Raw genomic sequence first — 15,037 nt, forward strand, 5'->3', positions numbered from 1 at the left:
AGTAATGTGATGTTTGTACCTTATTTATATATTATGAAATTGTCTTATTTTATGAGATTGAGTTAGGCTTAAAGCTCACTTCCAACATGATATCAAAGTCAAATTAGAGTATATCTTAGCAAACTTTCTTGGATATTCTGTTTTACCCATTATCGAGCTGCTAACGGACCACCCACTAATTTCTAGTCTCACGTACGAGATGAATATATCTTGGTATGAGAGGAAGTCTCACATCGACTAGACAAACCGATTTCATAATATATAAATGATATGTAAACTTTATTTTACAAACCGATTTTGTGAAATTGAGCTAGAATCAAACCAACTTCTAACATAAACATCTTAATAAAAAAATAAAAGATAAGTACCTTAATTGATATTTATTTCTCTATAATATACAAAATCTTCGAATAATTTATCATCTATCATCATTTTAATCAGGAGTCTTTTCAATCTAGAACTTATGGTTATTTTCCCAAGCACCAAATTATTTACTAAAGCTATAACTGTATTGTGATTTTTCTTTTCTTCATTGGTTTACCATTGGGTGATAAAAAAAAATATTTTAATATAACTAATTTACTAATTTTTTTCCACCTATTTAGTATATAATATAAAATAAAATGGTATCCTAGTATTCAAGTAAAGTAAACTGTACAATCATAAAACTGTGTGCATGTATTTAAAGTATTTAAAATATTAGAAAATACAAAATTAAATGTATTTATATAATCATTGTGAAAGCTATTGTAATTTTTTAAATGCACAATACATATCAATTAACAAATGATCAAATTACTTACATAACGAGGTTATATTTACTTTGATATGACCCCTTTAAGAATTCTTCAACAATGTTTAAAAAGTACAAATATTTACAATGCACTTCATTTCTTGTTATTTATTGGGATTAGTTTCAATTACTTATATTCTATCACTAAAATAATATGCTAGCAATTCCTAGTTAGAGTTGGAGTAGTTATCTTTTTGCAAGATTGCCCCAAATTTTATCAAGTGGCCAAACATATATGACTTTGGCATATCTTGCCATATGCACATGTGCAGGGTTGCAAATAGTAGGAAGATACACATGTTTTTGAGAGCTAATTATAGTAGTGAATAAAGAAAAAAATAAAAGTGCGAAATTGGTACAACAACATAGCAATTGAACAGAGTTTGAAGGAAACAGAAACATCTTTGTAAATAGTTATTTTCTCTTGTAAACAAATGTACTGATGACAGTACAAATGTTGTAATATTGAAACTAAAAGTGATATAAGGTTAAGGATTATAGAGGGACAAAAACAAAAGCAACCCCATTGGGGAGTTGAATTTGAAATGTCAATTTAGGAGAGAACAAATCAAATCAAAAACACTTGCCAAAGAATAATAGTGCCATATCTTTGTGAGACCAAAATTATCTTATTATCTATAAGCCAGGTGTCTGTATTAAGGGTATCTTAATGGCCCATGTCATGGCATGTGTTTGGTCCCACTTTCAACCAAAGCAAGTAAGATAGTTAGTCCCAATCACACCACACAAGGTTGCTCAATAAAACGAAAAAGGCAGATCCAGTTAGCTGCAAGTGTCACCTAAGAAACACTTTAATCATGCTTTGTGACTTCCTAATTATTAAACATCCCAATTTTCCGTATCTGTGTACATAAACTTTATAAATTAGTCTTTTCTGACCACTGCACTCATTCATATGGCAACAGTTTTGGTTGTTTTTGTTTTATGCCCACTTCGATCTTCCAATTTTTCTTTTTCTTATTTATTTTTTATTTAGTTTGGAAAAGTGTTTTTTAGAGGATTGGGATTGGAGATCCCACATGTTCATGTGTCTAAAGGAGTAGAGAACGCCTTGACATAAGGGTTAATTAAGTGATGTGATATCACGGAGAAAAAAAATAATAAATGTATCATCTCATGTTTATTAACCATTAGGGAATAGTTTTTCTAACCCAGAAAAGAAAAGTTGACTCCTAAAGCTGATTCACCTTTTCACTTTAATTATTGGACTAGGATTGAATTACACATATGGTGTTGAGTTAAAAGGACATTTGAAGAAGAAAAAAAAGGTAGATATCTTATCTAATCTCTACAATTCTTATCTACTAAGAATGGGTGTTGATGGAATGTGATAGTAGATCCAAATACAGACTGTTTTTCTTGCCTTAATAGTAAAGGGATAGATTGTGTTAGAAAATACACATTTAAAATTATATTTATAATTAAGGTGAATAATTCTTGTTTCATTTTCAACTTTTTTTTTTTTCTTTGTCTCAATTGTTTTATCTCTAGATGTGTATGACAAGTGTCTGGCTTGAACTAATTTCATGTGGACGCAAAAGTCTTTGGCATTTGGCTGTTAAGCATTACAAATTCTCCTTCCAGTCATAGATTGGTCTCGTCACACCAAATTGTTTACTGCATGTCACTGAGATGTAAATTTGCTCACTACCCAGGAAAAATAAAATCAAAGTTAGATATCTTAATTTTCCCAAAAAAAAATATTTATATTTTAGTTAAGTTTTAATCTAGTAAAGTATTATTCGTCATACAAACATTTTCATATTACATCTTTCCATTATAAATATTATATTTTAATTAGGTCACAATTCTTGATCTTAATGTTCCTCAGACCATAAATCTTACTTGAAATAACTAATGTACTAAGTTTGAGAAATTTAGTGATGTCGTTGATTTTTTCATCATCATACCTAAGAACAAAAATGAGATACTAATGTAAGAAAGGTCAAGATTGGTGAGAAAAAAAGGTGGCGAAACTCATCAAAATAACAGTTTCTTAACTGGCTGAACCTGAACAAACAATAAATGTTTTCCAAAACGATATAACTATTCAGTTTTTAAATTGGTTTCAGTACGTTCAAACCATAAAAAAAAAAAAAAATTGGTGATCAAATTGTTGGAAATTTATTTGTGAGTTGAAGGATAAAGACCATAAAATTATTATTTTAAGATACCGGATCGAGAGCGATTTCAATATCTTATGTGTAGGCGATAGACTCATGTCTTATTAGTGTTATCTTCTCAGTGATCCTCTTTTAAAAGACCCAAAAATGATATTAAAGCCGATTAATCCCGTTAAGAAGAACGACGGTATGAAAAATAGGTACTCAAAAGATCAAAAAATTTGTGGTTTTCAAATTTGGTAGTTAATGCAATCACTAAAATAAGTAGTGACTGATTTTTATCATTAGGGACTGAATTTTTTTTCAGTCTTTACATTAACTTTGTTTAAGTGAAAAATGCACTTTGATTGGAAAAATATAAATTTATGATGACAAATTGGCAAATCTAATCTATACATATGAGAAAATATTTCTCTAAATTGGATCATCAACAAAATATTGAAATTTGATTATTTTGGTCACTTCATTTTCTCTTCATTTTAGGAGTGATAAGTGATAAATGATAAGGTAGTTTGGTAGTTGAATGGAAGGGAAGGGAGGGAAAGGTCCCCCTATTAACAATTTGGAAAAATAAAGTTGGTCTAGTGAGTTTAGAAAACTTCTATTAACAATTTGAAAAAATAAGGTTAGTTTGGTGGGTTTAGAAGGGAGGGTGAAAAATGTTTTGGGTTCCCATTAACAAAAATTAACAACTCACATTTGTCGATTAAATAAAAATAACAATATAAGAAAATTATTAAATTTTAATTAATGTTAGAAAAAAAATAACTAGTCATTATATTGTTAAGTGTTTGCATTGGAGCATGAAAAAGAAGAAATAGTGTTAAAGTATCTATGAAACATGGTGATGATGACACATTGCTTCGAGATGAGTATGAAAGTGTTGACGTGAACTTTGACATGTTGAAACTTTGTTGTGGTGTTTTTGCCTATTTATATATATTAGACTTTTGATGAATGAATGATATATATCGTTCTTAAATGACTATTCGCCAAAAATTTACATTATGTTATATGAAAGAGGAAATAGTAAAAAATTATTATTAAAATGAAGAGTTGATTTAAGGGTGGGTTTTTATCATAATTTACTAAGTCTATATAGGGTTTGCAAGTTTATCTTTATAAAAGTTGCATCAGAGAGTTTGAAATTTTTTTCTTAACGAAAATTGTATGTTAAGTGATAAAATACTTTTATTGAGTATTCATAAAGGTAGAACTTAAATTGCCCAATCATATTAAATTTATTGTATGTTCTTATTTAATGGGCATATTTATGGTGAAAGAGATTATTTTCTATTGAATGGTCTTCTTCATTTTATTTTTATTGATACACATGAGTGAGTGTGGTTATTAATCTTAGTTATCTTATATTTCTACTATGAACATCCCTTGATACACATATCTAATGGATAATTTTTGTTTTTGTCTATTAATTTCCTCTTTCTTTTTACATCATGTTACCTATTGTAAGTTGAAACTCTCATATTCAATAAAAATGAAAAAAAGTTAACTATATACATACAACAAATGAAAACCCATAAACATTAAGTCTTAATGCTTTGTTTTAAAAGTGGTATCACAATCATTTATATGGACAACTCATACATCACAGATAGTAAATCTTTCCATTCTATATCTCATAAAAGTTTAGTAATATGAGAGTTGATTTGTTTTAGTGTCTTACTCAAAGAAAGACAAACATGTCCCATTAGAAGAAAAATTTGTTCTCTAATCCAATTTTTGACAAATTCCAACGAATCTTCTAATAATATTGATTAAAGAATTAATTGTTTTCGTTGGATGTTATGAAATGAGCTCTCTTCCTTTTAATCCTTCAACCAATATTTTTAGGATACCCATTAATAAGGCTTTTAATGCTTATGCATAGATTAGCATAAGTTCAAAATAATTTTTCTAGGTCGATGTCATTTAAATTTGACGTTTATAAGATATATCCTTTTAAATTCATATTTTTTTTCCTTTCTCAGTTTTAAATTATAAAAGATAAATTATACAAAAGCCACAAGTGTCATTTTTTATCTTTATTTCTCTGAATCATATCTCTTATCTTATCCCACACTTTTCTCTCTTATCTTTTTATCTGTCGTTAATTTGTAGAGACAATTGTACGAAACTGATGTGCAAATATAATAAATTTCCCTTGAAATATTAAAGTACTAAACAGAGGAGAATCTGAAATGGTTGTTTATGTATTGAATGGCATATGAAGTCCTTATATATTTATGTAGTTTAGGGAAGAGTGTCTTATTTGTTTGCTGTGTACGTAGCGAAATCCAGATGAATATTCGAATAAGCTTTTGTATGTGTATTAGGAAGCAGCAGTGTGTGGGAGCATCATTTCCAAGTTATATGGGATGGTGTAATCCTCACTTTTTATTATTATTTTCTGCATAATCACTCATACCTTTATGCTTCTCTGTGCTGCATTCATCCCGCACATTCATAGAACCAAACAAAACAAATTCAAAAAAAAGAAACATACAAGGGCCACGCTCACACTTCCATTGCCCGCAAAAGTACTACTCCACATGACTTCTAATTTCTTCTTCAATTCTCACCTTCAATTCACAGTTTTGCATAGGTACAAGTGACTGCAGATTCTGCACATTCTTTAAAATACAAAAGTTATGTATATTTTTTAAAAAGTTGCATTCCTTATGCAATTTTAAACATATTGAGTATAGAAATAGACATTAATAAATGATTCGATAGTTGATGGAATATTAGATCTAATTCACAATAAATCTTTTTATAAGATTATAATCCATGACTTTGACATCATGTTAAAAAGATAATTTTAAACTTAATTCACTCTTATAAAATCGGTGTGTAAGATGAGATTTTAACATTATTTTGAGTCAAAGTGTAATTTTGAACGAGCAAAAACAATTCTTTCACTTTATGTGACACACACATAAAAGTACTCCATAAACCAACATTGGTTGCGGTGATGACAACTATCTAACGTGATCGCCGTGATCCACTGATCCACTCTGCTTATTATTCCTTGTGCCCCTCTGTAACACTGAAACGTTAATAGTATTATTGTTGCTTGTAATTTCAACATATGTCCTTTTCACCTTTCACTCTACCTCACCAGCTACCACCTAATAATGCTGATAATGACCCAACTAAGATGAATTTAGCCTGAGATTGGTTAATTACAAGCCAATGTGAAGAAGTCAATAAAGATCCTCTTTTGTGTATATATATATGAAGCAGTGCAACGGTGTTTCCAAATTAACTGATGGAGAATTTCAAAGATTTGATACCGTTTGGAAAGATTTTTAAAGGGTGAGGTGGGGCATGTTCAAGTTCAGTACGTGCAGCATGGCCCCAAAACCCATAAGTACCCTATAGAATATTGATATATACGTGTAGTAATAATGTTCAGAATAATGAATTGCAGTGTTCACAGAGATTTAATTCCCACCTTTCATTGTTGAAAGATTGTTTTCAGCTTTGTGCATGAATTATATTAAGACAGAGAAGGCAGGGCTTACAAAAGAAAACAACAACCAAACATCAAATCCATGTTTGTAAAAGTACATACCATAAAACTATAGCACAATTAGAAAAAAGCTTGCCCTCCATGGAAGGCTCAAATATATCAGTGACCAAAACTCTTGCATTTGGGAAACAACTCATTGAAGCACTAAACATGTAGCAACAACCGGTTGGTCCCTCCCACAGCTCCTCTTGTCTTCTGTGCATGGAGCAACATTTCTTTGCTTCCCCACTATCATTTCAAGATGAAAAATTATGCAGAAACCAAAATACTATATGACACAGTGTTATAATAATGTGATAGGAAGAGATGATAAATGTGAATGAGGTTTTTAAAAATAATGATTGTGTTCTCTAAATTTGTATATGGTTTCATTCTAACTTCGATTTTGGCAGCATGACATGTTCCAGCCCATACTGCCAATAATCCTTGTTGGAAGAAAAGAGAATAATAAATTTGAATCTAGATTTATATGTGTATTATTTTACTCTAAAGACCATCACCGAATGCAGTATTTAATAGGGCATAAAAAAACTTGGTTGGTTAATTATACGTTACTTTGTCACATGGGTCCATCATCCCTGTCAACTTTGATTTGAATTGGAAGTGTGAAAGAAGGAAATTAAGGTATGATATGGTGATTACGTTGACCAATATTGGAAGAGGAAGATAATTGAAGTGGGGTGCATGCAGAAGCACACTGAAATGGTTGCATTGCATGAGTGCATGGGGAAATTTATGATTGAAATTGTGTCCGTGTATTTGGCAAGTTGTATGATAGAAGGAGGGGTCGGTGGTACATTTTTGCATGTGGCCTTTTATGATGGCCCTTCTGTGCAGAGACACATAGCCTTGCCCACATTGTAGCTAGCTAGCTACCTAGGGACAAATTTGTGCAGTGCTCCTTGGGGCCATTCTTTTTCCCTTTTCAAAATTTCATTTATTTAATCACTTTCCACCTAGAAAACTGCCAAACACTAAATACCAGTGGTGAACAATAAATAGTAATATACATTGTACAATCATCCACACAACACTAAAAAAGGAATAATATATGAACCCCTATTAAACTCATCATCTTCGAATTTAAGTGCACCATCAATCTCATGTAGTAAATGTGTACCTTGCCAGCTATTAAGAGGACCTTTGCATTACCTCTCTCTTCCTCCTCTCATGTTTTCTTTGGCATGCATTTTTTTTTTAAGATGGAAACAAAAGGAAGAAAATTATTCCTTGTTTGACAGCAAATCAGTGAAAGGAAAATAAATTATTTACAACGATTGCATCTTTTTATACTCCCCATGAAGAAAATAAGAACATAATTCAATTTTGTGAATAATTGATATGACTTACGTTTTTCTTCGTTTATTTATGCATTTTTTTATATGAACCCGAACAAAGTAAAAAACAAGTTTTTCTTCTCGGATATCAAACAAGATTAAGAATGATGCTCCACTCCTCTACCTTTTGTTTTGTTTATTTTACCATTTATTTCCATTGCCTTCAAATATATCTTCAGTAAGAAACATTATTACTCAATAATGATCTTGAACAATCTCCAAGGCATAATCAACAATCGAGTCTTCAAAATTTACTGAAACTACTATAGCTTAAGGCCATCTAATAATTTCTCCTCGAATGAGACTAGAAGTTAGGCACAACTTCTGTTCCTCTCGACCTCGGCTACTGTTTTGCTGATTACCATAATCTATGACAAATGATTAATTTGTCATGAAAAAAATAGTCAAGATCTCTTCTAAACGAACGTGCTCACTTGAGCTTGGCACATTATTGCAGAGGAAAAAGATTCCGTGTGAATAATTTGGAGGAACTTTAGGGAACCACAGATTACGAAGCTGGATGAGATTGCAAACAGATCACGAAAAGAAAAAGGTAAAAGGGAAAAAGAAACCTGATGGATTTGATGAGATATGATAGCCAATGGGGTAAGGGGAGACAGGTTTCAAATGATGCCTCTTGAAACTCTTCCACCGTTTTTTGATTTTTCACATGGTGGTCAGCAACCTTTCTCCCCTGAATCCTTATGCTCAGTTCTTTAGTCTGTGGCAGTGGGATAAAATTGGGTACGTGGCAAATATAGAAAGACATGAAAAGCTTAGCAGTCTCTGCATCCAGTATCCAATTTTGATGAGTGGTCCTCTCTTCTGATTTTTGGAGCAAGGTCATGAAAATGCGTCCAAAAATGGTTTTAATGTTTCCACAACCTCCCAAAAGAAAATCGTACGACACTGCTAAAAAGCCTCACATGACTTTCTTGGACTTCCGACAACCAATTCACAAGCTGGTTTATTAGACTGACCATAACCATTATTCATCATTGTCCCTCTTCATCCATCTCCATCATCAACCATGCATGCAGGCATGTTGCAGGTTTCACACCTTGTAACGAGTTTGAACGCCTTCTATGACTGGTCCAACACAACATTTGAAAAGCTTAATCGTGCTTGGTTCAAAACATAGACATAAACTGGTGTTGTACGAATGGATGAATATGACTTCCACCATACTATGACCAAACCTAAGGCCGTGTCACCCCCATATTTGGTCATATAAGGGGGTTTTCACTCTGTTCAACATTATCCGTTTTCTAAGAACTAGGGTTTCAGGTTTGCTTCTTTCATGCAATATCAATTATCTATGCCAATCCACACTGACAAAGATGTACTCACCGCCATTGCTCTCTGCTAAATCATAAAAATCAATTCAAAATCTTTGACCAGCGGGGATCACTCATGAGTTCAAAAACACAAAAAAAAAACGAACAATTTATATAAATAATTGAAGAAAACCAGGTATTGTCAGAAATTCAGATATGTGTAGCTATAAAATGGGTGGTAGATCAATAAATCTAAATTCTTCAACCTATTCAATTCAAATTTTCCTATTCTGCATTATCCTACCAAAACACATGAAAGTGCACCTACTAGTCTATAGTTAAGTTACAACCGTTACAATAACGTACACGGCCCTTCAACGTAAAAGATGCAATTCTTAATTTCATGTTCTGGAAAGTGCGAACAAACCTGTTTGTATGTATCATTGCAAAGGAATTTCCAAATAAACCCGATATGTTCATTACACCCACATCAATTTTGAGCTTCGAATATGCGACTCAATTAAATATTTATCTAAATCAAACATTTCCATGGAAGATACCTGCTGCGTTGCACCAAAATATACCCACAAAGAAAGAAGATAAATTGATAATGGACTCAAATAAATTACTGTACTTTTTTTATATATAGATTTACTGCCATATAGCATCAATAACATCTCAATCACGGTGGTCATACAAGAAAACGTCAAAAATGTTGAAGTTCTCCAGAGAGCCAGTCTCTCATTACTAAGAAATCAATCATGCAAGGAGAATATCAAAGCATGTGTCCCACAAAATACAAAGTTGCAGTGACTCCAAATCTTGAGCAGTAAGCATTCACTTGGCAAAATACCAGACGCGCAGAGCTTGGCGTACGTTGTAGGTCCCTCAAGCTGTAGTGGATTCCACCAATGAACAGTTCCAGCAGTATCCAAGATACCGAATTTCTTAATCCATGGTAATAAATCCAGAACTTTCAATGTGAATAAAACTGTTCGTCAGCAAAATGCACGAAGAAAAGGCATGAGTAGAGAGAAATTGTCAATGTTCAGCGGACTAACATGAAAGAGGATGAAAGTTTCCATCAAATTCATGTGCTAATTCTCTTGGTGTTAATAGCAACCAGACCCACATGTCAAGTCAATAAAACCAAAACGACTTGATTCACTCGTCATTTGGTGTGTTCCACGTAACCATATCCTAACTACGGTAATAGATGCTGCCAGCACAACATAACCACAGTCTGGGCTAATTTGGTAAGCTTACGAACTTTTCCAAAATTGAAAGGAAAGCAAAGACCAATCAATCAGTCAAATCAAAAACATCTTATCAGACAAAGCATCGCACGCGGTAAGAAGGCACATGCAAAAGAAGTAACTGACCTAACAACTTTTTATCCTTCAATTCATAATCGTCAAAATTTCCATACACATCAGACAAGCACACGGTCCCTCAAACCAAATCCTAAAAGACCTTTCTTTTCTCAAACTTATAATGTTTCATGATAATTACTACTCCACATTTCAAACACTAATGTTCAATCCACCTGAACGGGCAAAGTGGGAATCGGAGATAGACTAGACATAAGCCAACTTCATATTCTGGCAGCAATTGTCAGAAAAGATAACTCATTTCAAGTCTCCAAACGATACAGAACAGTCTGTCTTTGCATCAGTATCTCTGCAAAAATTAGAAACATCTGACAGCAGTAGCAAATTCGATGTGTGATATAGTTCTGGATAGAACATAAGACAAAAGGCTGCAAATAAATGATGTAAAGGTCTGCTGTACCATGTATTATCACATGCCTACATTTATTGTTTATACGCCTGCAGAGAGACTTAAATGCCAAGGAATAAATTACGGACAGGAATGCAACTCCCAAGCAATTTTAACAAATTTGAATTAGAGTTGAATCAAACTAAAGTAATAAAGGTCTCCAAAATTATCTGGTAAGGAGCAAGATGCCAATGTACTTAAACCAATCACGACTTCATTATCTGTTAGAAACCAATTAAGAACGCTTATCCTCAGGCAGCATAAGTTCGAATTGCTCCATCAGAACCTAAGATGAAGGAAAAAGCAGACAGCAATTAGATTCTGTATCCATTTAGCGGATACTCAGTATGTTAAATTAAGTCAAACGCTTCCACATAGAGGTTAGAATTAATCGTCGCCATTTTAGGTGCTTACATTTTTAAACCAACTTGAGAGAGGCTGTTACGAAACTAAATGATCAAAGGAACCTATCAGAGACAGAGACAGAAGAGATAGAGCACAAATGGTCGCAAGTACTGACAACCTCTGACAGTGAAAAGGAGAAGGGTGAAGAGGCAAACTTCATCTTTGTCAATGTTAACGTATTTAAGAGGAAACTATTCACACAAGCTGATACAAAAAAAAAAAAAAAACCTTTCTTTGGAGGAGAAGAAAGAAACAAGAGAGAAACAAAAGACATGAATAAGTTTGGTAGAAGAAAAATAGCAAGATATAGGATCTATTGGATAATTTCACTCTATTACTGTTTTCATTCACATTTATTTCTTCCCATTGCTTTTATATTTCCTTTATATCAAACATTTTCATTTGTACTCTATTTCTCGCCTATTTCCAAGCACTTCAGTATTTCTATCTACTCTATTTTCACGACTTCTTTCCTTTCCTTCCTACCAAATAGATCCTAAAGTAAAAGGTGCATTTGGAGAATTCAGTCAATGAACCTCTCCAAGAAACTGATGCTTTAGTTAAAAAAAAAAATCCAACCATTAAAATTAACCCTGAATCATGTTTGCTAGACTAAAAATGCTGTTATCATTTAACTTTCACTCTTTCGAGGAAGGCGTATGCTTCTTTATTTTTATACCATTAACATGCATTATAATGTTTTACATAAATTCTTGCTCCCGGCTGACGTTTTCCACTCTGTAGTCCATCCTAAGATGCTAAGTTTACTCTCAACTTCACAGCATCAAAATCAGACCAAGAAACTCACTATACTAGACAGAAAGAATTATAACGTAGTTCTTTTTCCCCATGCACGTTTTCCTCGTCTTTTTCTTTGGCAAAGTCATTCCCATTAATGAGGATTTTAAAAAGGTCCTAGGACCCAAGACATGTGAAACTCACACTCTATTGATTCAAAGAGTCAATTCAAGTAGAACCTTTTCAACTCAAGGAGACAAAGCACTCTCAACAATTTTTCTTGGTTATCAAGACTTTAATCCAAGTTCTTGCTTAAAGTGAAACAAATTATTTACCATTTGAGCCAACAGACATTTGTAAGAGCCTGATGAGGTGGAAACTCAACTCTATAAAGAATAACAATTGAAACTCTCAAGATTATAAAACAGAGAAAATTTAATGATAATAGATGACATAATAGATGACATTGGCAAACTATATACATATAAATAAATTAAATATATATTCTTTCAAAAAAATTATTCATTTATTACGTATAGAGAGGATATAAAAAACTGTATATAAACACTGGTAGTTTCTTTATTCTATAATTTTGTAACACCATACAAACATTATTTTTCCGTAATCAAATTACAAGAGAGAATTTCTTGACTCCAACCATACTTCATTCGTATTTGAATCAGAATCTAAGATGCACGGTTGCTTGCATATTCACAATAAAAACAATAAGACTGAGTTTCTTTAGGTTAATCCGGATTGAGATGGTCATGACCCCAAATTCAACACACCATGTATGGCTTGCTGGAGAACCTCCTTAGCCAAAACATTTCTTGTGTTATCGAATTGGTCATCTAAAATGGGGAGGAGAGCATTGCAATTTAATTCAATTTGGCAGAGGTCAATGGTGGCACTTGAACTAAATTCTCAAATAAATATTAAAAGATTATGAACATTCTCGGCAAATCTTGATGAATTTAATTTTGAGGAACGTTGACTACATAAAGATTATGTTAAGTAACATGAAAATCCTTTAAAGGATCTTCAAATAACCAGGTGTTCTCACATTCTCCCAGAACAAGCTTTAGGTTCAAACAAGGACAGCTTTAGACCAAATTAATATCAATCACCCTAAAGTCTAAGCATAAGGTACACTCAACCTAAGTACCTAAAGTTTAACTTCCTTTCAATATATACACACGATTCAATCGTTTCAATTTCATCTCCTACTCATGGCGTGCGTACCCTGCATCCGCCTCATTTGGTCTTCCTATGTACATGTCAAGTTTTCAAACATAAATTTGAATGAATTTCATTTTGCAAACTTAGTTTAAAAGCAACCCCCAGAGTTAAGTTCACATGAAGTCAAACATAGGTGTGCATCGAAGGAGAAAGCAAACATATTACCAAACTAAGTTTGGCAATAAAAACTTCCATTCAAAGCAGCTGAACGGGAAACCAAACATAGCATATATAGTGTGTCCTTCAATCACTCTAATACTAAGAATTTTGAATCTTCTGGAGAAGCCACGTATATAACTTTTCTCCATAATTCGGTTACAGTCATCGAACCACTAAAATTAAACATTATAAATAGAATATCAAAAATAATATAATAATCAGCAAGCACATTTAACCGGTGAGTAGTGATATGAAACTCCACATTCACCAGGGAGTAAGGTTATCACTTCCGAAATCCCAGTTCCAGGTTCTTATTCTTACCTCAAAGCAATCCTCGGAATTCGAGAAGGCGGAAGGTGAAGAACGCTTCGAGGACTCCGAAGCACGCGCCAAAGAAGACATCGATAACGTAATGCCTCCCGAGAGCGACGCGAGAAATTACAGTGGTCACGGCCCAAGCCCAGACGGCCGCGATGAGAATATCAACGGCGAGGGCCTGGTCTCCCCCGAACCAGCGATTCACGAGGAAGGCCACTCGCGGATGGTGGAGATCGGCGAGGAGCGAGGGGCGGGAGAGGGAGACGACGGAAGCGACGAAGCAGACCCTGGAAGAGTGACCGCTAGGGAAGGAGAAGTTATCGACGGAGACGACGGCGTTGTATTGGGAGTGGTTGGCGTAGGAGGGGCGGGATCGGCGGACGAGGAATTTGATGAGGGCGATGAAAAGGAGGTCAATAAGGGAGCACAGGAGAAGAGGAAGGAGTAGGCTGGAGCGGAGAGGGGAGGAGGAGGGGGCGGCGAGGAAGAGAGCGAGGGAGACTGGGAAGAAGAATCGGAAGTCCGCCAAAAGCTCTAGGAATCGGAGAAGGGGTTTTGGAGCGATGGGGCGTGTGAGAGTGTGGATGAAGAAGGAGACGGCGTTGTCCAGGTCGTGGATGCGGCGGAGTAACGGTGGCGCGGCAGGTGGGGATTCCGGGGGTTCATGGCCTTGGCCCATCGGAGTTACTGAAAACGTTGGGTCTCACGGAAATTCAAACGATCGAAAACCGTTAGTTAGGATATTATACGACTTCGTTTGGAGTTCTACGTTTTCCCTGTAGTAAGAGAGTTTTAGTTTGGTTATGTTCTGATCCCAATTTAATTACTCTTTTTAAGTTAATTACTCTTGATGTTTTGGCTAAATGATGATTACAATAAAGAAACAAAAAATTATAAAATAGAAAAAAAAATGAAAAGGCGTAGAAATAGAATCATCTGGACGAATGAAGAGGTTAAAAGTAAAAAAATTAAGAGAAACATTTTTATAATAATTAATAATAAAAGTAAGTATGTATCTAAGAATATATTATTGTTAAACAAAATTAAATTGACAGCAAACTTTAAGAAACGAATCATGAATATAAATAAGTAATTATATGTACCACATAAATATATGATATTAAAAATTTTTCCAATTTGGTATAATTATTGAATTGGTCCCCAATTTATAGAGTTGGTTCAATTTGATTTCTGAGCTTTTGTAAGGTTCAATTTGGTCTCCGAGCTTTTTTTGAAGGTTCAATTTGATACTCTTATTTTTCTTTTAAATTGGTTCAGTTTAGTACCTTCCATTATATTCCAATGAACGTCGTTAA

General features: G+C 33.6%; 1 protein-coding gene across 3 annotated transcripts; it reads right to left on the bottom strand.

Moving 5' to 3' along the window:
* Positions 1-6,681: 6,681 nt before the first annotated feature.
* Positions 6,682-14,508, bottom strand: LPPBETA (Phosphatidic acid phosphatase (PAP2) family protein). 3 transcript variants are annotated; one of them, XM_085671503.1, is made up of 2 exons: positions 13,725-14,508; positions 6,682-6,697 (listed from the first exon to the last, which is right to left on the bottom strand). In XM_085671503.1, exon 1 carries the CDS (start codon positions 14,398-14,400, stop codon positions 13,726-13,728), a length of 675 nt encoding a protein of 224 aa, XP_085527629.1. In that variant the 5' UTR covers positions 14,401-14,508; the 3' UTR covers positions 6,682-6,697; position 13,725. The 3 variants fall into 3 exon arrangements, with proteins under 3 accessions (XP_085527629.1, XP_027920232.1, XP_027920231.1); XM_028064431.2 differs by lacking the exon at positions 6,682-6,697 and adding an exon at positions 9,695-10,074 and having other exon boundaries at positions 13,725-14,507; XM_028064430.2 differs by lacking the exon at positions 6,682-6,697 and adding an exon at positions 9,695-11,148 and having other exon boundaries at positions 13,725-14,505.
* Between the last annotated feature and the right edge of the window lie 529 nt (positions 14,509-15,037).

Source organism: Vigna unguiculata, chromosome 3 (assembly GCF_037176805.1).
Source record: "Vigna unguiculata cultivar grain cowpea cultivar isolate G323 ecotype 2 chromosome 3, ASM3717680v1, whole genome shotgun sequence".
NCBI lineage: Eukaryota > Viridiplantae > Streptophyta > Magnoliopsida > Fabales > Fabaceae > Vigna > Vigna unguiculata.

What these genes read in the sequence shown, in the direction of transcription:
- LPPBETA (XM_085671503.1), bottom strand. Translation starts at nt 14,400, where the DNA reads ATGGGCCAAGGCCATGAACCCCCGGAATCCCCACCTGCCGCGCCACCG.